This window comes from Staurois parvus, unplaced genomic scaffold (genome assembly GCF_062004578.1).
Source record: "Staurois parvus isolate SC_StPar_1 unplaced genomic scaffold, SC_StPar_1.0 ptg000564l, whole genome shotgun sequence".
Classification (NCBI taxonomy): Eukaryota; Metazoa; Chordata; class Amphibia; order Anura; family Ranidae; genus Staurois; species Staurois parvus.
This window is the reverse complement of record NW_028318360.1, coordinates 10,872,410-10,884,749: the sequence shown is the minus strand read 5'-3', so window position 1 is coordinate 10,884,749 and position 12,340 is coordinate 10,872,410. Positions and strand designations below refer to the sequence as shown.

Below are 12,340 nucleotides of genomic sequence, written 5' to 3'. Positions count from 1 at the left end.
GCTCTCCAGTGCTTTAGACTATTTATAACCATTCCAGCCCTCTTCTGGACACTCCCCTTCACAGATTGGCTGGAACATGACAAATATTCAGGCTATTTTTATTCTTATATCCTGTCCTAATCTCTGGAAGCTTCTTCTAGAGACAGGGGGAAGCAAATTCCCAGACTGTGAAACCCTGAACCGACCAGGCCAAACAATCACTGCTCCCTTGATTACAGGAGCCAAAAACTTAATTTACCTAGCATCCTATGCTAAGAGGGTGCTACATGTGCAAACTGATCTTGAAGTCTTGAGGATGGAGCACTGGTAGGTCATCAGTGTGATTTTGGGTTCTTCATAGACTGCCCACACACTTCTCCGATAGCTGTATGTTATATTATTTCTAATTTTACTGGCATTAACGTGGTTCTAAAGACAGAAGGTTTTTTACCTTCATGCATTCTATTATACTTACCTGAGCCCCATCTTGATCCAGCGATGTACACGAGAGATGCAGCTCTCCTGGGTCTCTCTCTCCTCATTGGCTCACTCAGCAGCAGGAGTCAATCACAGCCAGTGAGTCAATGAGGGGAGAGTGGGGGGAAGCCACACTCTGTGTGTAAATGGATAATGTCCATTCACAAACGTTTGGCTTGGGAGTGAACCTGCTTGAGTGCCCCCATAGCAAGAGGCTTGCTACTGGGAGCACTTGGCAGGGGAAAGGAGTTAAGACCACTGGCGGGGGACCCAAAAAGAAGAGGAACCGGGCTACACTGTGCAAAACCATTACACAGAGCAGGTAAGCATAACAATTTTTTTGTTTGTATTTTTTTTAATTACAACCTTTAGAATCACTTTAAATCAAACTGATAGAAGAAATGTCCAACTTTTCACTGATTGCTGCTTTTGAGCTTGCTTGTCAGAATTAAAACAGTTTTTTCTTCAAGGGAGCTGCTCATGCATGAATGTTTTTATCAATGAACTGGAAGTAACCCCCCCCCCCTCAATATCGTTATAACAAGGAATAATTTAAACAATTAAGCTTTGATAGGCCAGTAGTGCCAATGAGGGACATTGATGCCAAGACAATGAAGATTTATCTGTATTCAAAGAGTACTTTACTTTGGTGACAAAAAAAATTGAGGGCTTGTCTTTAACCACTTCCCGACTGGCCGTTCTATATAAACGGCCAGACGGTGGCAGTGCAGGGTCGGGTGGCCGTTTATAAACGGCCTCCCCACACCCTGCTTGTGCACGCAGCACCACAATCCGGTGCCCGCTGTATCCTCCGGACACAATGAAACACCGATCGTCGGACGGGACCTCTGTTTAGGTCCCGATCATGTGATCACTGATTGGCCAATCAGTGATCACATGCAAAGTAGTAAGCAAGATGTCACTTGTGACATCATTGCTTACTACGTGTGAAATCTGTGAATGATCACAGAGGTCACATGGTACAAGGCTATTCACAACAGCCTTGTACCATGTGACAAGCTGTGACCAATCACAGCTCACTCAGTAATTCTCCAATGACTGCAAGAATGCAGACAGAGAGAAAGAGAAATTATTGCTTTTATATCCTATATGGGTGTAAAAGCAATCAGTGTAAAAAAAAAAATCTTCATCACCCCCCACAAGTAGTACAGTGTCACCATGGTGACACTGTACTGCTAGGGTGACAGTATGTAAAAAAAATAAAAATAATAATATAAAAAAATAAAATAAAAATATAAAAAAAAATGTTTAAAAATTATAATTTTTGGTTATAAACTAATTTGGATTTTTTTTTTTACTAAAAAGATAACGGAATAAATTTTAGCCAAGATTTATGATGAAATATTATTTATTTGCAAAATTTTATAAAAAAAACAAACACTTTTTTTCAACATTTTTGGACTTTTTCATTTACATTGCAAAAAAATAAAAATCCCAGAGGTGAATAAATACCACCAAAATAAAGCTTTATCTGTCTCAAAAAAATGGTAAAAAATTCATTTGGGTACAGTGTTGCATGACCGCGCAATTGTTATTCAAAGTGTGATAGCGCTGAAAGCTGAAAATTGCCCTGGACAGGAAGGGGGTAAAAGTGTCCGGTCTGGAAGTGGTTAAAGCTCAACTCTAAAAAGAAACAAATGCAGCTATTTATTTATTAAGAATAGGTATATATTTAAAATTTTAGGTATAAAACATTCAATGTGCAGATGCCTGAAGCATTTGCAGGGGCACTACAAGTGTTTGCAGTATTGTTTGCAATATGAATATCACCTATGAGCGTCAGACCATCTAGCAGCCATAATGTGTTACTTTTTTTAGGTATTTCAGGAAAATATTGCATTATGGCCACTAGTTGGAGCTGACCATCACAGGTGATAATCCTATTGCAAAGGATACAACACATTCATGGTTTCCAGATGAATTCTTAAAGGATAAGTTCACGTGTTTGGGCAGAATTTCACTTTTCATAATAAATAGAAACATTTTCCAATGCCATTTCTGGCCCAGCAATCCCAATGTGTTTTTCTCTCACTTACCCTATCCACATTTTCAGATTGCATCATTTCCTGTAGATGGTCTCGCAGCATTCACTTCCAGTAGACCATCTCCCAGAAGCCTTCACTTCCTTGTTCCATCACAGAAGATGGTGTGATAGGGTGTGTTCACCACTCTGGACTACACCTCCCTTATTACAATACTTCCTTCTTCCCATCATGTAATACAAGGGCTTGTCTGATTTGATACAAATTGAATAGATTGTTCAGGTGCAGGGGCAGACTGACAACTCATGGGGCCCCCAGGCAATAGGGGATCATGGGGCCCCTGTGTCCTTGCCCAAACTCAAAAAGCCTATGAAAAAGGTACCAGGGGCATCTCATGGAGCCCCCCCCCCCCCTGACCCCGGGCCCTCGGGCAGTGCCCGAGTTTCCAAATGGTCAGTCCGCCCCTGTTCAGGTGTGTCCTTCTATTCCATAGTTCTGGTAAATCTAAAAGAAATTGTACAGAGATTGTACAATCAGATTGCATAGTATATAGCCATCTTTATACAAGTACACAGGAGGGAGTGGATAGAGACACTCAGTTGTCAGGCCCTGTTCACATCTCCACGTAGTGAAGACTCACATTCATACATGCATTTGTTTTGGAGCGTTTTCACACGTCACGGATAGGGCAGCCCATTCACTTGACAGTCTGCCCTACACACAACGATCGCCCCGAAAAGCTCCAGAACCTTTTTCTAGTGGAGTACAGTGGGTTACCGAAGTTTTTAGTGTGTTTGCTGCACTTGGGGTGCCTTTACCATGTAATGACAACACAAACACGATGCACATTTGCAATGTTTCTGAAACGCATGGCAAAGTGTGCATTTTCTGTGCAGATTGCCATGTGTTTGGAAACACATAGATGTGAATGGAGCCTTTTTGTTCTGTGTAAACGCACCAATTTCAGTTTCAGGTCCCATTCACACCAAGAGTAGAGGGAGCGTATGTTTTTTGCCTTGTTTTTCCAGTGACACACAAATGACAGCCCGTTGATTTCAATGGGCTGCATGACACGTGGCAAAGTAGCTCATGGGACATTTTGGTGTGATGCATGTTGCACATTTTTTACTGCACGTTTTGCTGCATTTGTCACCCATTTTTTCATGTGGCAAAATGTGTGCTTCTTTCTGTGTTTGGTGTTCCTTTTACAATTAATGACACTGAAAGCAAAACTAGTTATTTTTAGGTGAATAAATGTGGCCATACTCTATACAATCTGAGTGCACAATCTCTGTACAATCTCCTTTAGATTTACCAAGACTATATAATAGGAGGACACAGCATCTATCCAATCACTCTTTATCCAGTCAGGCAGGCCCTTGCATTATATCAGGGATATCCCATAGACAGCATGCGGCCTGAGCCCGTTTGATGGGACGCTTGGGTAGCCAGGCAAATGCATGTGGGGAGAGATCCCAGGGGATGGTGTGAAAATATAGCTGATGAGTGAAGGGTGTGTATCAATCAGGTTAGTGCAGGATGTGTGTGATAATGAGGTCAGCTGGTAATCTGCTTCCAGTGTCCTGCTGTCTCCTCTGTCCTCTGTCTACATTCCAGGAATTGCAAAAGCTTTCTAAGAAAATTTACCAAAGGCTAAGGTAAGGCCTTGCTCTCCAGATCAAAGAGAGTTGAATATTTTTTCAACTGAGGTACATTAATGGTATATTGGTGCATAGGGGAGCTGGATTTTATTTAAAAAAAAAGTAAACTAGCCTTTAAAGTGATTCTAAAGGTTGTAATTAAAAAAATAAAAAAGAACAAACGTGTTATAGTTACAGTCATGGCCAAAACTATTGGCACCCCTGAATTTTTGCCAGATAATGCACCACTTTGGCCAGAAAATTGTTGCAATTACAAACATTTAGGCATTCTCATGTTTGTTTCTTTTGTTTGTAAAGGTTGTGCTTTATACAGATATTAGTCCTCATGGACATTTAAGATCAAAAATGCCCGTTTTACAGGCATTCAAGGTGTTTTTTCTTTTTCTGTCTCTAAACGCTCCTCAATGTTAGCCCATGTTTCCATGCACACATAGGTGTTTACAGGAGTGTACAGGCAAGGGCATTTACGGGCAAAAAAAAATACTTGTGTGTTGAAAGACTGTTTGACTGAGCAGTGTTTTGGCAGAAAAAGATGACAAGATGCACCTAAATGCATCTAAATGTACCTAGGCCCTTTTTTTTATTTCAGTGGCAAAAATAAATTATTATTCTGGCCAATGAAATAAACAAACGTCCAAGTGCATGACATGCCTAAATGCATTCACACAAATGCAGCTTGGGAACTTTTTTAAAGTCGATTTCCCCCTGCTAGGAGAAAAACATTTACAAAAGCTCCAGTGTGCATGAAGCCTTACTGATACTACAGTGCTTGTCGAAGGACCAGTCGTGCCAAAACTGATAAATCAGTTCTGGGCAAATGCCAGCAGGTTGAATTACCAACCAACTTATGTCTTGTTCAGGGGTGGACTGACAACTCATGGGGCCCCCGGGAAATAGGGGATCATGGGGCCCCTGTGTCCTTGCCCAAAGTCAAAAAAGCCTATGAAAAAGGTACCAGGGGCATCTCATGGGGCCCCCTACTGACCTCGGGCCCTCGGGCAGTGCCCGAGTTTCCAAATGGTCAGTCCACCCCTGGTCTTGTTGGAACTCCAGAGATACAGAATTTCCAACACTGCCTACCACAACAATTAAGAGAGATCTCATTCTACTTAGATATTTCATTTGTATTTCATCATGAAAAATGTAACAGTTTGATTGAAACTCCATGATGTGATCAAACAAATAAAATGAATAAATACAGTGAAGAGAGTTCACTGTTCTATATTCTTGGTGGACCACACAATAAAGGAGCCACTCCAGTCAGCAGGATCTTTTTATGGTCAAAAACACTGGACACAAGATCAACTCAATATAGTTTATGACAAATATAACAGGCCCACCCACAAATGAACTGCAAATTTTGAGTGAATTCCCCTTCTATCTTTACTTGGATACATAGGGATTTTGTGAAACTGGACCATTTATGTACTTTTAGTTCAACCATCAAGCAATGAAATAACTTGCAAATCTTTTCAGTGGCCCCGTGTTTTTTTTTAGCATTAAAGCATTTAGCATAATCATTTGTTATCCATACAGTAAGTGTCATATTTATAAAGAAGTGAATCCAGAATTTACAAAACATTTACTGCAAGTGAATCTCCCTGCTGCACATACTTCAAATCCCAACTCCAAGAAATTTGAAAATTCCTCCTGCAACCTCACTACAAGGATTATTTGCTCATTTAGGTCCAAGGGAGAATTAAAAGAATTTTACTCTCCCAATCTTCTACCCCCCACCCCCTGCACCAAATGGGCTCCCTCCCCCTCTATACTCCAGCAGGGGATTGTCCCTAGGTTTCATCATGTCCACTGCAGAGCCATAGACTCTGCATTGGTCTTGATGACGTCAGGACCTTAGACCGCTGGAGCTAGGGAGAGAAGATTCTGAGAGGACTGTACTTTAAATGACTATGATCGATTCATCAGTGAAACCAAAAGTGTCATATCCATAGTACACAGTTTTAAAAGAGAAATGTGGGATTTAAAAAAAAAAAGCAATCATACTCACCTAGATGGCTGCAGCACCGTTCCAAGCTGCAGTTCTCCCCCTCCGCCTCTACACAGAGAACTGAGTGATCAAAGAACGCAGATTGCTCAGTTCTCAGGTCTTCTCAGATTAGAGTGGTGACTGTGCTCTGCCCCTCCAGTGTTCACCGGAGTGCTGGACTGTGCAGGGGGTCGGAGTGGCTGCCTCAGCCTCTCAGTGGCATGCTAAGAGGCTGAGCCAGTTGTCAGTCAGGAATCTGGGTGGATCCTGACATTGTCAGAATCCTTGTAGAGCCTGGACTGGCTCTGTGATGTCAGCTGACAGCAGACTTTAGCCCCCTGTTGGCTGAATGTTGGTCGCATGAGTGCAAAACTAAGTGCACTCCTGTGACCCATAAGAGAAGAATGGCCACATGAGCTTTGGCCTTCCTTCACCTTTAAGGTTTGGTTCACATACATGCATTGTGAGAACACATGCAGTACCGCATGCTACTTGCATCAGTGTGATAAGGTGCATTCATTGTGAGTGGCACCCCAATGCACCTTGCCAACAGAGCAGTGTAAAGCATGCTATTGAACAATAATGCTTTGTGGTGTTCTCCCAGAAAAGGTGCAGGTATGTTTTCTTGGCCTCTGAGGTGCGCTGCCAGCCCATTCATTTTGAATAGGCCTCCTTACGCATTGCTCGTTGACATTTGAAAAGAAACACATGCTTTAAAGCAACGCACCGCAGTGGTTGGATGTGAACTTAGTCTAAGAAGCAGTAGACAACTCAACCCATTAGCCCTTGTTCACACCGCTGCAACTTCAGGTGTGACATCCGATTTATAAATCGCACCAGTCAAATCTAATGTATTTCTATGGCACTGTATTTCTATGGCAATTTCAAGTAGCGCGATTCATAAAAGCTGTATAAATTTAGCACTTTGAATGGCTGTAGAGAACAGAAGATAAAAAGGTACAACTTATGTAAGAGGATTTGCTTCTGTGTATCATCTGTGGCCAGTCATTTCACTGGATATATGGTAAAGGTTTACAACCACTTTAATTAAAGTATAACTAAAGGCAAAACTGTATTTTTTAGTTTTGGATAGAGTGGAGAGGGATTAGAGCAGCTGTTAGTTTTTACTGGTGTCTGTAACACCCATTAAGGAGATTTCCTCTATTTGTCCTGTTATAGAAAGAAAAAGTAAAAGAACACTCCAAATTTTGGATTGATATCAGAACACTCTTTCACACTGATCAATTTTTCTTCCGCTTTTGCATTACAAAAAGCGGAAGAAAAATGTGTGACCATGTTTTCCTATGGAACTCTTCACACTGATTCGTTGCGGGTCCGTTGCATTTTTTAAAATCCTGCTTGCTGAATTTTTGGTGTAAGTTTGGTGTGGTAAAAAAAAGTACCAAAAACACACCTCACCATTGAGATCAATGGAAAATATGTGGTTTTTGAGTCCTGTACCCTGTAAAAAATGCACCACAAAAACAGTAAAAACGAGGCAAAACCGCATATGCGATTTTGCCTCATTTTTGCTACAGATCAATGTGAAAGTAGCCTAACAGAGGTGAAATCTTTCAATGGAACACTAGTTCTAGGGACACATCAGGATTCCCCCACTTTGGAGGGATTTCCTCTCACTTCCTGTTTTGGCCATGGGACAGGAAATAAAGGGAAATCTCCCCAGTGAGACACAGATACAGGGGAAAAACCTTAACAGGGGTTATAAGCCTCCCTCACTCTATCCCAAAACTTTTTTAAACATTTTGCCTTTAGTTACACTTTAAATACTGCTATTCAGTTTTCTCACTTCTTAGCCATGTCTGTTGATCCTGCCAGTACAGTAGACTATGGGCCACCTCTTGTAAAAAGGTGACAACGCTTAAAAGTGTCCATGAGCATATCTATAACATTGTCACACTTTTGTCCTTGTCATAGCCACCTTTTTCCCTGGCAGCCTTGCATGGGTCACAGGAAGTGATGCTTCCAGAACTATGTTTCTACCTACAGCCGTTGCAATGTACAGTATGATGCTTAAACATAGTAGTCATATGACTATCGAGAAATCCTTTAAAAAAGGTAATTTTGTGTAATCATCCAACCTTATGCTCTGCGTGCAGCAACATTGACAACTGTTTTAAAAGCCTGCCATGCAAAAATGGCATCGTATACCCAAAATTTCTCTACCTCTGGGAGTAGGTCATTGGCAAAAATGTTCCCATCTAATGAAATCTCCCTAGCTGTACATTGTACTCCAAACTCATTTTTTATGCCAAACTGGTCCTTGAAAACTAAAATAAGGCCTAAACTTCCTCTAAGATGAAAAAAAAACTGAACGGAAAGGTGATGCGATGCACATTTAGTCAAGACATGGATAACAGAGAAGTTACAGAATATCAGAAAATGTATGCATGTGTAGCTAAACCAGACAGCAAGGCCCGGTTTCCTATAGATTACAGCAAAGGATGGATGAATACAAGATGGACTCCCCTCTTCGAGGTGTACCGTGCGACTCACCACAGCTCATATTTCAGCTCTTGGGAAGCGCAATGGGAAGCTGGGAGCCGGTCTCTCAGGAAAGTCCACAGTGTAGGAAGAACATGTCTCAGTCTGGGAGTCTCAGAGGCCTCTCTCTGTTCTCTCCTAAATGAGAAAGATGGAAAGGGTCTTACCATCTTTTTCTGAGATAGGAGATAGGTCATGCAACTGCAGTTCTATCAATATAAATGGTTAGGCATTGGTTAGCTGATGATTGTCCAGCAGATGTGGAACTACAGGATCCAGCATGCCCCACCAGAGTATGCTGGAACCTACAGTTCCACAACAGCTGGAGCAAATTTTCTGAAGAGCATCTTCAATTTTGCAGCAAGCAATATGCTACTATAGCGTACCCCTGGAGGCGCCACTTGTATGATAAGTTCTCTGAAACTGACTTCTTTCCCTAATTATTTGGACTACGGCCTCCACCGCTCTGGCACACCCCTACACAATAGAATGAACAACACCAGATTAGATTAATATTGAGTGTATTAAAAATAAATTGTTTAAATAAAGCAAAGTAACACAGAACTATGATCAAATGATACCAATGATAACTGAGTCAGTGTTCCCCATACACTCCAGCCAGCTTAAATGGTAACAGGGTCACTAAGAGTGCAATATAGACAGTTGGATCAAGGCTGGTATAAACTGTCATTTGACCCTGACTAGACCCTGCTAGGTCCAAGTCTGCCTGCAGGACTTCACTGTATAAGAAATAAAACAATCCCAGAGGGAAAACAAAAAAGTGGTGAAGTCTATGCAAAGTACTTTGAGACAGAGTGGAATGATCACAGAATGGTTGTCTTTGCCAACTTTGTTGGGGCCCTTACCGTGGTGTACAAGAGGTGATGGTTAGTGACTTCCATCAGCTCTCAGTTCAAGAAAACAAACCATTTAAAGGGGGTTTGGTGAAATTAATTTGCAGAAGAACTGTTGCAAAGAATGCAAAGTATTTGGGAGAAAGTAATATTTGTTCTGGATCAACTGGGCAATCCTGGGGAGAGGATGATGTAGCAGTACTCACTGGTAGACTAAGTAGGCATGAAAATGCCTAGGAAGTAGGAGGATAAGGCCGTGTTGGGCTAAAGTCTCAATCCCTACTGTACAGCATGTGTAATGGGTTGACAACCCTCTCACCAATCCTGTTTCAGTCGTGGATGCCAATGGTGGAGGGTTCCCTTGCAGATCCATAGCTTGAGCCCTGGCAGACCCGCTCTGACTGCTGAAGATGCAGACGAAGGTCAGTGAACCCGCACTGTGTTGCTGGAGATGCAGAAGAAAACAGGCAAACCTGCTCTGGAACACTGGGGTGCTGCCGTTTAGGCCACACTGGAGGCAAGTACTTTGAGACCTCAGCATTCTAGCCAGGGTGTCTGCTTCCTTCTTCGGCTTGGCGCCAAGTTCCCCAAACCTCCTTGAGGAGTTCACTCTACCCCTCTGGACCCAGTTCTCTGGAAACTTTAGTTTCCTCTCTGCTGTAATGTAGTGCCCCTTCTACATAGTGAGTACAAGTATCTCCTCCTTTCAGTCCAATGTCGACCACAAAGAGGAAATTCAGTCTCCATGCACACGGGGTATTTTGATAACGCAGGTAACGTTAGCTGTGCAAAGTCACGTTAAAAACGTGAGTTTTTTAGCGTTTTTCCATTAGCATTTAGTGGCGTTTTGCCGTGTTTAGTGACGGTTTCCGACGTTTGCGGTTTTTTTAGCAGTTTTTTTGAATAGAAAAAACAATACATTTTTTGGGTCCAAAAAACGTCCAAAAACGCCGGTTTGTGGCGTTTTACCGCGTTTTGCCACGTTAGAGCATTTTTACAGCTAAAAAACTCCTCTAGAAACCAACTAGTCCTGGTTTTTTTTTTCGTCCCTGCCAAAAAACATTGATTACAGTCTATGTGTGCATGGACACATAGGATAACATGCTGGGGGGTTTACTGGCTGTAGAAAAAAATGTCAAAAGTCAAAAACAGCAGCTGTAAAAACATCCAGTGTGCATGAGGACATAGTCAATAGGGACATAGTGAGCTTACAACAGACTTGTTGTCCCTCACTAATAGTTCTGTGAAGTCCATCTTTTTCTTGTTTTCCTTAAAGGGGGCATTCTGCCAGCACTTTCCTACACTACAAATGACCAGGGTAGTGAAGATAGGAAACATTCATGTCTTTGTTCAACATATTTTAGAATTAGGTGATATTAAGATCTACCACTAGCCCACTTCATGTACTATCAAGTCCCACCTTCACCATGGTGGCTCTAAGGCCTTTTAGTAGTAGTCATTTTCACTGATGTTCTAAAAGGCAGAATATTAAATATGCCTGATAAACCTATGTCTGCCAAAAACTAACCTCCTAACACCACACCTAGATTCATGCATTTGAATCCTCAGCTTCATTCACCTCTCATTATCATTGAAAGTTTCAAATTTCCATTAAAGCTGAATTCCAAGTACTGATTTTTTTTTTGCATATGTAGTGTTACCCCGCAGGAGCTGCTGGTATCCTGCCCAGGCTTCCCCCTAGATTTCCTCCCACAGCCAAGCACACCGCATTTCCTTAGCCAGGTGCGCACAACTTCCGCTTGTTACTAAAAAGATCAGTCTAGGGGTTGTGGTTTCTTTATTTTGTCGTTTTATCTGTTTTCTGGAACTGGGATAGGGAAGGGATATAAGTGGGATACTCTAAATTAAACTATACATTACTGAGGACAGCTTTCTCAAAGTGGAAATGTGTAGCCGACTGTACAAGAATGGAGCAAGGTCCCTCTGTAGGTATTCAGACTTAGTTGACATTTGCCCTTCTGGACTCCAGTCGGAGTCCCCTCTAGCTTACACCCAGCAGCTGACCATATAGATCTCAAGGGGGTTAAACAGCACAAGTCCCAGTATCCATGTACACCAGTCTGTACTCACAAGGCCCTTGCTGCATGTCACCTTCCTCTGTGATATCAGACTGGATCTGAAGACATCCCCCACGGTCAGCTCTCAGAAGCACTCTAGGTTTCAGCATTCTGGCCTTTGGGTTGCCCACCCGAGGCCTCCTGGTAGTGTGAGCCAGGGAGGCAGCCGCCTGCCCTGGCTGAAACTCCCTTCTTGCAGGAAGAGGAAGAACCCAGATCACATGTGCTCAGCGAATATAAATACTAGTACTCAGCATGCTCAGGGGCATCACTCCCTGTAATTGGCTGAAACTGCATCCATATTCATGTTGCTGATCTTCATGGGTCACTCCTGTTCACCCAGAACTTTCCAAGGTCTCCTGGAAACAGAGGAGGCAATCACTGTAAGCCTCACAGGAACTCTCACTAAGCAATTGTAGTTTCCTGTTAAGCAGAGAAGCTGCTATGTTTTACCTATCAGTCTCTTGTTAAGCAGGAGACCACACTATACTAACTAGACTGTGTACATTCTAGCAACCTACCTAGGAGGGTTCTACACAAAGTTACATTAGTCTAGTTTGGACCAATGTAAGTATGCACATGCCATACCTGTGGGAACTCTGTGGGAGCAAAGAATCACTGTAGCAGTCACCGCTACTACAGTGATCGCTGCTATCTTTTGTGTGCTGGAGATTGGAAAGGTGGAGATCATGACGCTGCCAACATGCCTCTCCAGCTCGTCCAATCAAAGAACACCTTGCAGTCATTGAGAAAAATGCAAGGTACTCTGTACATAACATCCAAGTGAGCAAATCATATT

The 12,340-nt window shown here is 42.3% G+C and overlaps 1 protein-coding gene across 4 annotated transcripts in view; it reads right to left on the bottom strand.

The window, feature by feature from the left end:
• Window positions 1–12,340, bottom strand: part of PPP2R2C (protein phosphatase 2 regulatory subunit Bgamma) — a 236,908-nt gene that overhangs the window by 175,461 nt on the left and 49,107 nt on the right. For 2 of the 4 annotated variants that reach the window (XM_089691602.1, XM_089691604.1), the window contains exon 2: window positions 8,622–8,747. The exons of the other annotated variants lie outside the window; for them this stretch is intronic. In XM_089691602.1, the coding sequence (XP_089547728.1) occupies window positions 8,622–8,631 (10 nt within the window). In that variant the 5' untranslated portion in view covers window positions 8,632–8,747. The remainder of the gene's footprint in view (window positions 1–8,621; window positions 8,748–12,340) is intronic. 4 annotated transcript variants of the gene reach the window in all.